General features: G+C 38.5%; 1 protein-coding gene across 1 annotated transcript in view; it reads right to left on the bottom strand.

Annotated features, from left to right (window-relative positions):
• Nucleotides 1-13147, bottom strand: part of VEGFC (vascular endothelial growth factor C) — a 79643-nt gene that overhangs the window by 30638 nt on the left and 35858 nt on the right. Inside the window, exon 2 of the mRNA XM_022570808.2 lies at nt 687-900. Coding sequence (XP_022426516.1) covers nt 687-900 — 214 coding nt within the window. The remainder of the gene's footprint in view (nt 1-686; nt 901-13147) is intronic.

The raw sequence follows: 13147 nt of genomic DNA, 5'->3' as shown, positions 1-13147 counted from the left end.
AATAAAGTTTTGGGGAAAAAAAAATAAACTACTGCTATTCAACCATAAAACCATTTTGCTTGTTTGCTTTTGTTCTCAAAATAATTTGCAATCTCAAACCTTTACAGCAGTTAACATCCAACAACAGGAAGGAGTTAACGTTTTAAAAGTGTCCACCTATTTATGCTATGGCATTTTGAGCAACATCATAATTTTTTGTGGCTGTAGCTTTACCAAAGTCCTGCTCTCAAGCAAGTTCCCGAAGCAACACAGAAGCAAGTAGCAGTTGATAAGGTGATTTTGGATGATCTAGAAATTAAACGTTTCTATATCCAAAGCTAGAGAAAATTTATGCGCAATTATTTTTATGATGCAGAATGTTTAAGTGATTAAACTGGTACAGTGTGTAAAATTTATCTGTTTTAAAATTTTTTCCGATGGGACATCACCTCAGTTAAAAAAAAAATTACAGTGTGTTGATATGCACGCACCTCCCTGTCTTTATTTTTCAAGAAATCATCTTAACCACTCAGAGTGAAGTCATAAAATTCTGTAGTTTGAAAATAATTCTTTATTTTGTTGTTTTATTTACTTTCGGCCCTAAAGGTATTCAGTGGTATCACAAATGCTGAAATTAAAGGACCAGAGTGACAGCTTTCCCTGGGTTGAATGTGAAGCTTACTATATATTTTCTTCCCCATACTTACTTTTTAAGATCTCTGGGTTGTAGTGTGCTGCGGCAAACTTTAGAGTCCCTTCTGTCCTCGTATTGGCATTGGCCTGCTCTTTACTGTGTTGCCAGCCACCTTTCCTTAACTGACACTTGTACATTTTCCAGGATTCAGGGTAGAGCAGAGTCATGAGCTCGTCTACACTGGACGCCGACCGCAGCTGTTCCTCCAGCTCTCTGCCTGCATAAGCCTGTTAAAGTGGCATGCAAGATCGGTTACCTGTCAGAGTAGGCATGTGGGACAGATGCACCAGAAAACCTTTAGCCTTGCTTTATATCTGTCTATCTATCTACCTATACAAATAAATAAATATATATATATATACATAATATATGCATTAGAAAACCTTTAGGCTTGTTATATATGCATAAATATATATGTATATACAGTTATATATGTTATATATGCTAAATTTCTATAAAAATTAATTTTCCCCAAATTAACTATTCTTGGTAAAATTACATTCATCTTTTAATTTGAATCGATACAATTAAAATGAAATTAAATACCACAATTAAGATGTAAAATACATACTTAGTTTTTTGTTTGTTTGTTTTTTGTTTTTTTGCAGTACGCGGGCCTCTCACTGTTGTGGCCTCGCCCGTTGTGGAGCACAGGCTCCGGACGCGCAGGCTCAGCGGCCATGGCTCACGGGCCCAGCCGCTCTGCGGCATGTGGGATCTTCCTGGACCGGGGCACGAACCCGTGTCCCCTGCATCAGCAGGCGGACTCCCAACCACTGCGCCACCAGGGAAGCCCCCTACTTGTCTTTTGATGGACAAAGTATGCATTTGGGGGACTTCATAGCTAGAAACAGAATTGACAGTTCAGGAGGTATGTATTTATAAATACGGCCAAACCATTTTCCAAAGTGATTGCACCAACTGACAATTGATACTTCCGAGGGCTGTTCCCTGGCTCCATGCCCTTGCCCACAACTAGCAGTTTTTAAACTTTAGTCACTCTCATAAGTATGGGATACTAACTCATTGTGGTTTTAATGAGTAATGCCTGGAGGACTGATGACACTGAACACTTTCATTTTATTTGGACACTGGGTTACCCTCTCTTAAGACATGCCAATTAAAAGGTTTTGATCCATTTCTGTTGGCTGTTTTATTTGTTGTTGATTTATAAGAGTAAGATGTATTCTGGATATAGGTTCTTTGTCAAATATGTGTATTGCAAACATCTTTCACTACAAAACTTGTAATTTTACTCTCTCAATGGTGTTTTTTGATGAAGTAAAATTCTTAATATTAATGATGTTTGAACTTTTCTTTACGGTCAGTGCTTTTGGTGTATTTAAAAGTAATCTTTACCACAAAGTCATGAAAATATTATCTTATGTTGTCTTCTAGAATCTTTATTATTTTATTTTTCAAACGTGGACCTACGATTAACTTAGACTTGATTTTTTAGTATAGTGTGAGGTTGAGGTCCTGATTCTCTTTTTTCCCACATCTAATTTTAATGAAAAGCCCACACTTTTGCCATAGCACTGCACTAGTTCCTTTGTTGTGAATCATGTGACTATTTACATTGGGTCTGCTTTGGAACTTTCGTTCCACTGGTCCTTTTTCTCTTTTAAAAATTTATTTATTTATTATTTATTTATTTGTTTTTGGCTGCGTTGGGTCTTCGTTGCTGCGCGCGGGCTTTCTCTAGTTGCAGCGAGCGGGGGCTACTCTTCATTGCGGTGCGCGGGCTTCTCATTGCAGTGGCTTCTCTTTGTTGCAGAGCACGGGCTCTAGAGCGCAGGCTCAGTAGTTGTGGCATACGGGCTTAGCTGCTGCACGGCATGTGGGATCTTCCCGGACCAGGGCTCGAACCCGTGTCCCCTGCATTGGTTTACATTACGCACTCAAGGATAGCAATAGCTTAGTAATAGTAGTAGTGGTGGTAATAGCAGTAAACATGTGGGCAATAATTATATTAAGGGATATTCATTAAACTCCATAAAAGGTTCAGTTCTCAAAGCATACTTTAACATTAATTCCTATTCACTTAAAACCTGTGTTCCTTGTGAAATCTCGTTTTCCCCCACCATGTCTACACAGTACTTAAAATCACATAATGCATACACAGAGATACATTTCTAACAAAATATCTAACTGAATTCTGATTTTTCTAGGACAGATCATGTTTTGGAGAACCACACATACCTCATATAGAATAACACTAAGAACATGTGTTTGGGGCACAGATATACCTGCGTTTGAATCTCACCTTCTCCACTTACTATGAGTGTGACCTTTGAGGCTCATTTTCCCCTGTGAAATGTGACGACTGCTGTAAAAATGAGCTACTTTGAAATAAAGTATGTAAATAGCCCAGTGCTTATTTATAGTAGGTTTTTCATAAGTGTATAAAATGCTGATATTAATAATACCCCAAGCCTCTGGTTTCCCATTTATAAATGTAGATATTAAAATGTATTGTGCAAAGCTTCTGTGTATGTAAATAAGACAGTATTTGGAAAGTTAAAGCTCACAGGAAGAAGGCTGGTACACTAAGCAGTCACTTGTCCCTAATAAGATGTTTAAAATAAACACCAAAGGGAAAATTGTATCCTTTTACAACTTTTACTGAATGACTACTCCGTGCCAAAGACTGTCCTAGGCATGCTAGTTATAACCAAGATTTCATTGAGTTTACCTGCTAGAAATGATATATAATTTTTTGAGGGCTGAGAATATTAATTATAAGATCCTCAAACTTGTTTTTTTCCAAAGAATTTGCTAATTTTAAGGCATACCTGTTTTGTATATTGCAATTACTTCCAGATTAAATTTTTTGTTCCTTATGTGCTTCTATGTCTAAAAGATTCCAGATTATTTACCAAAGTGTCGGCGGGGGTGGGGGGAATTTGTTGCTATGAAACAATGTTGAGTAAAGCAAAGTTGACTTATTTAGCCAGAAGTACTGTGTCTGAAAACACAAAAATTTCATTTTGCATTTTTACTAACCTTTGAGCTCTTAAATTTCTCTTTATAATTAAAACCCATTCAAGGATTTTTTTTCAAAATAGCAAAAGCATAAATTCTAAGCATGCTTTTATTTATAAATTCATTTACTCAACTACTTATTTTTCTTTGGTACTGATTTTGGACCACAGTTGCACTCTGGCTCTGAAAGGGGTGTGCGTGTGTGTGAGTGTGTGTGTGAGTCTGTGTGACAGTGTGTGTGAGTGTGTGTGAGAGTGCATGTGTGTGTGTGGTGGGGTATGCTGAGCATACACACTCAGTAGGTAACCGAGCTAGAAGAATGATGAGAGTCTGCTGCCACGTGGAGTTCAGCGTTCCGGATCTGGAATGTTTTCTGGGGGCAGGACCTCTCAGTTTTGGGGGAACCACAGCCATTCCCTTATCAAGCCAGGTACTCCTAGATCCCCAGCTGCTTACTTCAGAAACAACTCCGCTCAACCCTGATGAAGTTCTCAGTAGTCTTCCTTAGGGTGTTAGCCAGTGTCAGAATAAGTTTTCCTTTAACAGTGCTCACCACCAGTTCATTTATCCCATGCTGGTTTATTCCCGTGCTAATTTCAAACCATCTCCACTTACTTCCATTCCCTCATTCCTGCATTCAGTGGACAAACCTACCGCACACTTCGTAAAGGAAACAGATGTTAAAGAGCAACTCAGACACAAAGCGAGTAAAATGTTTCTCCTCATCCTGTCCAAAGCTAGCAACCCGGGCTTCCCTGGTGGCGCAGTGGTTGAGAGTCCGCCTGCCGATGCAGGGGACACGGGTTCGTGCCCCAGGCCGGGAGGATCCCACATGCCGCGGAGCGGCTGGGCCCGTGAGCCATGGCCGCTGAGCCTGTGCATCCGGAGCCTGTGCTCCGCAACGGGAGAGGCCACAACGGTGAGAGGCCCGCATACCGCAAAAAAAACCAAACCAAACCAAAACAAAAAGCTAGCAACCCTACAGGTGCTTGGAACCATCCTGTTCTAGCAACACTACTCCTCTTGTTCAGACTTTCTCTCGCTCTTTCTCTACTGTACTGTTCCTATTAGCATAGGAAACTGTGGTTCTCCCAGATTTTAAAAAATAAACACAAACAAAAGCATCAACAAGCAGAAGAAAACCCTGTGTAAGCCCACATCCCTACTGAGCTATTGCCATTGTTCTGTTCTCCTTCACAGCTTCCATTCTGGAATGTTCTGTCTGTATCTGTGCTTTTCCTACCTCCTAATCACTTGTCAAGGCTCCCACAATTAACCCACTGGAACTGGCTTCCCACAGCTTCTGTGTGAACCCTCTGTACCCCACCATACTTCACACCTCCGTCCTGCGGATCACCTGCTCTTATTCCAAAACCTTGAGTTCTTTTTCTCCCTGAGTCACACTTTTCCGCTATTCCTTCTCCTTTAGTGGCTGTTATTATCAGTAACCTTTGCTGACTTCTCTGATACATAATCCTGAATGTTTGCATTCTCAGGGCTCAGAAATAGTTCCCTTACATCCTCCTTACACTTCTGAGTATCGTCATCCATTCCCAACCCTGAAAAAATGATTGTTTCTTAAGGTCTCATTCTTAACACATCTAAAACGGAATTGATGAATTTCCTCTCCAAATGCATTTCCTCCCGGGTTTTTCCCAGTTCATTAAAACTTACTAATCTATTGCTCATTCAAGAGTCTGGGAATTAACACTTATTATCTCTCTTTCCCTTACTCCTAAATATAATGTATCAGCCAGTACTAATAATCTTACCTCTAAAATATAGCAATTTTTCTCCATGTCCTTTGCTGACCTCCTAGTTTCCGCCCCCAATATCTCTCGCCTGATTTATTGCATTACCTTCGTAACTGATCTTCTCAGCTGCCCTGTTTACCCCTCCAATGGACTCTCCACCCACAAATCACAAGAATCCTTGAAAAACACTCATTGATGGAATGATCCCACTCATCCAGGTTTCGGTGGCTTAGACATCAGATAAAATCCAATCTAAGGCCCTGAGCATCTGACTCCCATCAATGCTCCAATCTCATCTCATACCATTCCCGCCCTCAGTCATAGAACATTGGTATCTACAAAATGCCAATCTTTTTTCAAATTTAAAACCTCAGAAAAATCTGTTCCATTCCTAAAATTGTATGTAGAGGCACTATACACGGGTGGTACTTTCTCTTCGTTGAGGCTTCAACTGTAAGGTCACATAATTACTGCAGCTTTCCATCCACTGTAACTAAATAACCTAATTGACATAAACTATTTCAGCACCTTTTTGTTCCCGCCATATTATTTCAGACATTGCAAACACTAGCTTATTTACTCCCTTGCATGCCTATCTTATTGCCTACTGTCTACTACCTTTGTAGGCTGGCATATGGAATTTAGTCAAAGAATAAATGAAAGAGTAGGATAGGTTAAAATCAGTTTCCTGTCATTTTTCATGACATGGAAGAACTCTATAAATAATGCTTTCCTAAACCCAAAGAGAAACATTAGAAAAATATTTAAATGTAATTTAACTCAAATCTTATTAAAATGGCCCCAAAGTAATTATTGATAATGATGTATTTTTTTTCTTAAGATGACAAAGGTATCATTTAGGAAAGAGTTTCCTGTTTAAACTGAATCAAGGAATAAGAAAATAAACACAATTTTCTTTTTAAAAATAATATTGAAAAACAGTACAAGATTTTTATTTTAACTATTTCAACATTTAATATTTAAACTCTTTGACAAGGTTAAGTCAATGGTAGATAGTAAACATAGGAAATCCACAATACTTTAATCTGAATAGTTTTCTCTATCTTATTTTCATACTCAAAAATCATGTATGGATAGGAAAAAGATTTTAAATCCAGGAATACAAGAAAGACAGAAAGAAGGAAAAAAAGAAAGTCTGATCCACGCAGACTTCATAAAAAGTCACAAAACAAGTGTTTATCCATGAAAAGATAAATAAATAAATATTGGATTAAGGAAGACCCTATTCATTTTATATTTTAAGTGGAAATTTTTTAAGCACTTAATTGCATTTTCCCCCTTGAGGTAATGCAAAGTGAATTAAAGCACATGGCCTCAGAAATACATTCTGAAGTCAGCAGTTTGGGGCATGAACAGGAAACACAGAATTATGTTGTAACTGAAACATTACACTTTTAGCTCCTTTTTGCCTCACATCATAAAGGTTATCAAAAGCATTGCAGAGCTCTATAAGGCTGCCATTCATTTTATTCCTCAAACTCAGGGATCTAAAGTCCAGGACCTTGGAGAATGATCTTCCTTTCACCACCTCTGTATCTCTAGTACACAGAGCCTTACTGGACTGTCACATACCCTGTCTGGCCCTAACCTCTTATTGGCTAGAAAAAGTAATAAAAATTTACAACTATCCCCATTTCATCAGAATGGAAGTCCTGCCACCCAGAAAACAAAGGTGAAAAGGACATAAGGACAGAGGTGCTTGCCAAAGACCCAAAGCAAAAGGGTACCAAACGAAAAACCAAAATCAACAACCACAAAGTTCACAGAAAATTTAGGGGTAAGGACCATGAGTTCAGTATCAGTGAGAATTAAATATTTAATTTATATAGCCTTCCCCTTGCGATGGTAAAATATCATTAGACATAACATTTCTAATGTGTCGATTCTTATATCAGTCAATGAGCATAAGCAGTCATGGGTCACGACAAATGTATGATGAAGTAATATCAAAACCTGTCATCTAGTTGGTTTCAGTTTTTCTGATAGATCTGATGCTTCTACACACATTTTTTTAAGTCTACTAACGATATTTATTGGCATCAGAGCTAAAACCAAGTCGGTCATGAATGAAAAATTAATCTTTCAACTTCCAGTTAAATTTGGCAAATTCAAAGCAATCATACAGCTCTGCTTTCCTCCCCAGAGCTTCACCCTAAAGTAGGGGTAATGTATTATGAGCACAGAGGTAAAAAGAACAGGATAGGAGAGCGTGGTAGATGAACGATACTTATGTTTATTTTAAGATAAATACATAGAAGTGTTATCAGAGGAGACAGAGCTGAAAACCATGTGCCTAGAGCTGGGAAAAAGCAAGTCATTTTATGCCTCAGATCCACAAATGTATTTACTCACAGGTACTTGGCTAAACGGAGGTGAAGAAACAGGTGAACACGGGGAGACTGGCTGAAGTTAACGTAAAGCCCAAATTGAGCCCTCAGATACTCCATTTATCCCCTCCACCCAGTCAAGGAGATAAGTCTCTGAAATCCTAGCCTGATCCTAGAGGCTCATTCCAGGGAGAAACTGAAAGAGACAGCTCCAGACCCAGGGTCACTAGGAGAGCGAAGAGCAGGACAAGACTCACTGAAAAGAAGAGAGAACTAAGGAAAAGCCTACACAGAAAACAGTACATTTTCAAGCTCCTTACTTTGCTTGGTCCCCATCCTGGCTGGCAGCCGGACTCACACATCCTCAGTAGCCGTCCACCACCGTGCACACCTACCCCCGCCCACCGAAGTCATAGAATGTTTTTTCTCTGGAGAGTCTCTGTGGCCACAGGGAAAAGATATATAGTTGCTTACAGAGATGTCTCCCCCAGTGAGGAAAAAAAACCCCAGATGTCTACCCACTCGCTCTATATTAAATCCTATCAGTTGACTATCTCCACACCCAGAGGGAACTTCTGCTGATTTTTTTCAGTGATTCAAGCCTTAAATATAAACAATAACAACAGCAAAGGAAGGTAAGAAATTTGAGGGAAATCTCCAATGTAACAAAAAGAGAAATAAAACAAACAAATGGAATCTAACAAAAACAGAAAATACAGGAAGTAGAATAACCCTTAAAGAAAAACCCTAGGATATTTTCAGATATTATTAGAGAAGACATTATGAAACATCAACAGCAGAAGAAATAATACCAAACTTACACAAACACTTTGAAAAAATAAAGTAGGAAAAATACACGTACCATCTTATTCGATGAAGCCGTTATTACTGACAACAAAGTGAGATAAACACATACAGGCAAAACAATTTCTTAGAGGCGTATTTTTTCTTCAGGCATTTAGGTAATATTTTTAAATTCGTCTCTTGGCTCCTGATTATTCACTTTTTTTAACATGTGGCAATTGCAGTTATCACTATTCAACAAGTACTTAAGTTATTGGGTATGCGAGACTATTCTCTTTGTGGACATGGAGTCTGGTAATTGGAGAGTTATTGGGCATTGAAACCTGGACTACTTCGTTTATATTTGCACAGTGAGGGAGACGGGAAAATGTCCACGTGAAAACCCAGTTTCTAGAGTGTGCAACAAAGGATGAAAAGAGAAGACTATGGGAGGACCCATTTTGAGGGCGAATACCGATTCCAGTCAGAATGGCCACCATCAAAAAATCTACAAACAATAAATGCTGGACAGGGTGTGGAGAAAAGGGAACCCCTCTTGCACTGTTGGTGGGAATGTAAACTGATACAGCCACTATGGAGAACAGTATGGAGGTTCCTTAAAAAACTAAAAATAGAACTACCATATGACCCAGCAATCCCGCTACTGGGCATATACCCTGAGAAAACCATCATTCAAAAAGAGTCATGTGGGCTTCCCTGGTGGCGCAGTGGTTGAGAGTCCACCTGCCAATGCGGGGGACACGGGTTCGTGCCCCGGTCTGGGAAGATCCCACATGCCGTGGAGCGGCTAGGCCTGTGAGCCATGGCCACTGAGCCTGCGCGTCCGGAGCCTGTGCTCTGTGACGGGAGAGGCCACAACAGTGAGAGGCCCGCGTACCGCAAACAAACAAACAAACAAAAGAGTCATGTACCACAATGTTCATTGCAGCTCTATTTACAATAGCCAGGGCATGGAAGCAACCTAAGTGTCCATCGACAGATGAATGGATAAAGAAGATGTGGTACATATATACAATGGAATATTACTCAGCCATAAAAAGAAACGAAATTGTGCCCTTTGCAGAGACGTGGATGGACCTAGAGACTGTCATACAGAGTAAGTCAGAAAGAGAAAAACAAATCTTGTATAATATCGCTTTTATGTGGAATCTAGAAAAATGGTACAGATGAACTTACTTGCAAAGGAGAAATACAGACACAGATGTAGAGAATAAATGTATGGATACCAAGGTGGGGGAGGGTGGGATAAATTGGGAGACTGGGATTGACATATATAAATTACTAGGCATAAAATAGATAACTAATGACAACCTACTGTATAGCACAGGGAACTCTACTCAGTGATCTGTGGTGACTTAAATGGGAAGGAAATCTAAAAAAGAGGGGATATGTGTATACATATAGCTGATTCACTTTGCTGTACAGCAGAAAGTAACATAACATTGTAAAGTGACTATACTCCAATACAAGTTAATAATAAAAACGAAACAAAAAAAAAGATTCATTTTAGGCATGCTAGTTGGGAAGCATTTAAGACATCCATGTGGAAATGAGGTGGCAGTAGGATATATGGTTCTACTGATCAGGAGAAGCCTATCCTGTAAATTTAAATTTGACAGCTGTCTATGTGTCTGGTTGGAAAATGAAGCCATGTGTGCGGTTAAGAAAGTACAGAGTGAGCAGAGAGCTGCACAGAACCTAGATTGGGGAGCTACAACCTGACCTTCAGAATCCAGAGGATGAACCAGTGAAATAGCCAAAGGAGAGGCAGAGAGAGGTATGGTCATGGAATCGAAAGATAAGGGAGTGTTTCTGGAGGGAGGGAATAGCTTAAAATGGAAGTCTAGGGCTTCCCTGGTGGCGCAGGGGTTGAGAATCTGCCTGCCAATGCAGGGACACGGGTTCGGGCCCTGGTCTGGGAAGATCCCACATGCCGCGGAGCAACTAGGCCCATGAGCCACAACTACTGAGCCTGCGCGTCTGGAGCCTGTGCTCCGCAAAAAGAGAAGCCGTGATAGTGAGAGGCCCGAGCACCGTGGTGAAGAGTGGCCCCCACTCGCCACAACTAGAGAAAGCCCTCGCACAGAAATGAAGACCCAACACAGCCAAAAATAAATAAATAAATAAATAAAAATTTAAAAAGATAAAAAAAAAAAGGAAGTCTAATTCTTCTGCACACTTTGTAAGATGACAACCGAAAAGCTGCGTCACTGGGCACTTGAGCGAGGGTGGTGACTGGTCTAGCAGCGTGCAGGGCAGAGAACAGGTGGATGAGACAGAGAGGTGGTGAGTCATTGGCTGATGTCTAACCCAAGAGATTGAGAATTTTCCTAACCAGTTCTTTCTAATTTGTTAAAAGAATGAACTTGGGTTTCGGGGTCTCTGAGATATAGATTTGAGGAACCCTGACAAGAAAGAGACTACTAAAAACGCACCTACAGGAGGTTTTCAAGGGAGCCAAATATTAATAACAATCACAAAATCCAAGATCCAAGATTCTCCAGTTTTTGAGAATAGACTTTGAAACTGCCTCACCTTCTAGTGGAATCCATGAAAGTGGCTGAAAAAGGCATGAATACATGACTTAAACATATCTGATAAAGCTCATTCCAAAATATAAAAATTTCCATTCAAATTCAATGGTAAGAAAACAACAACAAAAATGGGCAAAAGATCTGATCAGACACCTAACCAAAGAAGATTACCAGACAGCAAATAATTGCATGAAAAAATGCTCAACGTCATTGATTATCAGGGAAATGGTCCTTATAACCTTCACAGGATGCCACTTCACATCCATTAGAATGGATACAATTTAAAAAAATACAATACTAAGTGCTAACAAGTATGTGGAGAGACTGGAATCTCATATCGCAGACGGAAATGTAACATTGTACAGCCACTTTGTAAAAACCGTTTGGTGGTTTCCTATAAAGTTAAACATATGCTTAGCAGCCATCCCACTCCAAGATACTTATTTAATTGAGACGCAAATTTAAGTTCACATAAAAATTTGTACACATGCATTTATAGAGTTTATTCATAATCATGAAAACTGAAAACAATGCAAATGTCCTTTAACAGAGTAGATGGACACAACTATGATACACCCATACAACGGAATATTATTTCAGCAATAAAAAGGAACCACTGATATTTGCAACAATACAGAGAAATCTCAACTGAATTATAATGAGTAAAAGAAGCCAGACTCAAAAGGCTCCTTGCTATATGATTCTCTTTATACAGCATCCTGAAATAGGCAAACCTATAGGGAGCAGATCTGAGCAGTGGATGCTAAAGGCTGGAGGTGGGGAAAAAGGTTGACTCCAAAGTGGTCCAAGGCAACAATTTTTGGAGAGGGCGCTGACTGAACTACTCTACATCTTGACTGTGTCAATGGTTAACACATGTATATAGTTTATCAAAACTCACTATAAAGGGTGAATTTCTCTATATGTAATTATATCTTAATTAAAAAGAATGGAACCTAAATCTAACTGAAATTTAAATATACGTAAACTGAAGGCTAAAGTACAATTTTAAACATCATCAAAGTACTTACACCAATAGAAACTAACAGGTCAGTTTAAAGCGGAAACACAACCTTAACACTACTGTTTTTTTCTTTAAAAAGTTAAATATATAATTTAGCTTTTTCCTAGAAAAAACTGTTTGGTACACACAGGACTTCATGAGATTCCTCTTCTTTTTTCATTTCAAATAGTATGATTTTACCTTCTGAGTTGAGAGCAATACTGTACTATCTTGCAGGACTTGAGAAAAGTGGTAAACTGCGGTCAAATTTGGGCTTTGTTTCTAGTTACTAGCTAAGCAACTTTGGAAGAGTTACTAAAATTCTCTGGGTTTGTTTTCCCATTAAAAAGATACTGATTTTAATACTTGTATACAAAGTTGTTCTGTTGATTTGTTTTTATAGACACATGCAAAGTACGATTAAGTAAAAGATTGAATAAGAAAGTCAAGTCTACTTCGGGTTTAGGTGAAAACTACATGGTGGTCTGCTACATTATCATCTGTAATTTTAGCAAATATTTTATAATTTAAAAACATTTAATAGTTACAATAAATGAGTTATATTGTGCTCAATACAAGCACTCAATAAATAGAAGGAACTATCACATTTTTATGTTAGAAAACCCATCTTTAGACTGGTAACAAAAAATGTACAACAATTTCTAAAACAAACGTGATGGTTATATTTTTAACTAAAAACAACTACCTTTACAAAACTAATTTGTAGTCAGCACTGACTAATTACTTTTAGGAAAAGTGAGTGAAAAGGAATTTGTAGACTATAAGAAACGGGTAAAAACTGCAAAAGTAGGAGAAGCCTAAAGGAGTATAAAATTATTTGAAAAGAAAATGTTTAAAATAAATATAATGTTGTCTGTATGTATATGCATATAAACATATTCATTATAAATTATATACTCACATGCAAAGTTTAGGATGTCATTAATAAAATGGTTGTGGAGAAATGTTTACCCAACTTCTAAGTATGTGGACTTACAATAATAATTTTAAGAAAATATTAAAGACAATGATCATTTTATGACTGT

The sequence above is a fragment of the Delphinapterus leucas genome, chromosome 21 (assembly GCF_059928025.1).
Source record: "Delphinapterus leucas isolate spDelLeu-1000000601 "Yukka" chromosome 21, BTC_Dleu_Yukka2, whole genome shotgun sequence".
Taxonomy (NCBI): Eukaryota; Metazoa; Chordata; class Mammalia; order Artiodactyla; family Monodontidae; genus Delphinapterus; species Delphinapterus leucas.
The sequence above is the reverse complement of the archived record's forward strand: the minus strand, read 5'-3'. Positions and strand labels throughout refer to the sequence as shown.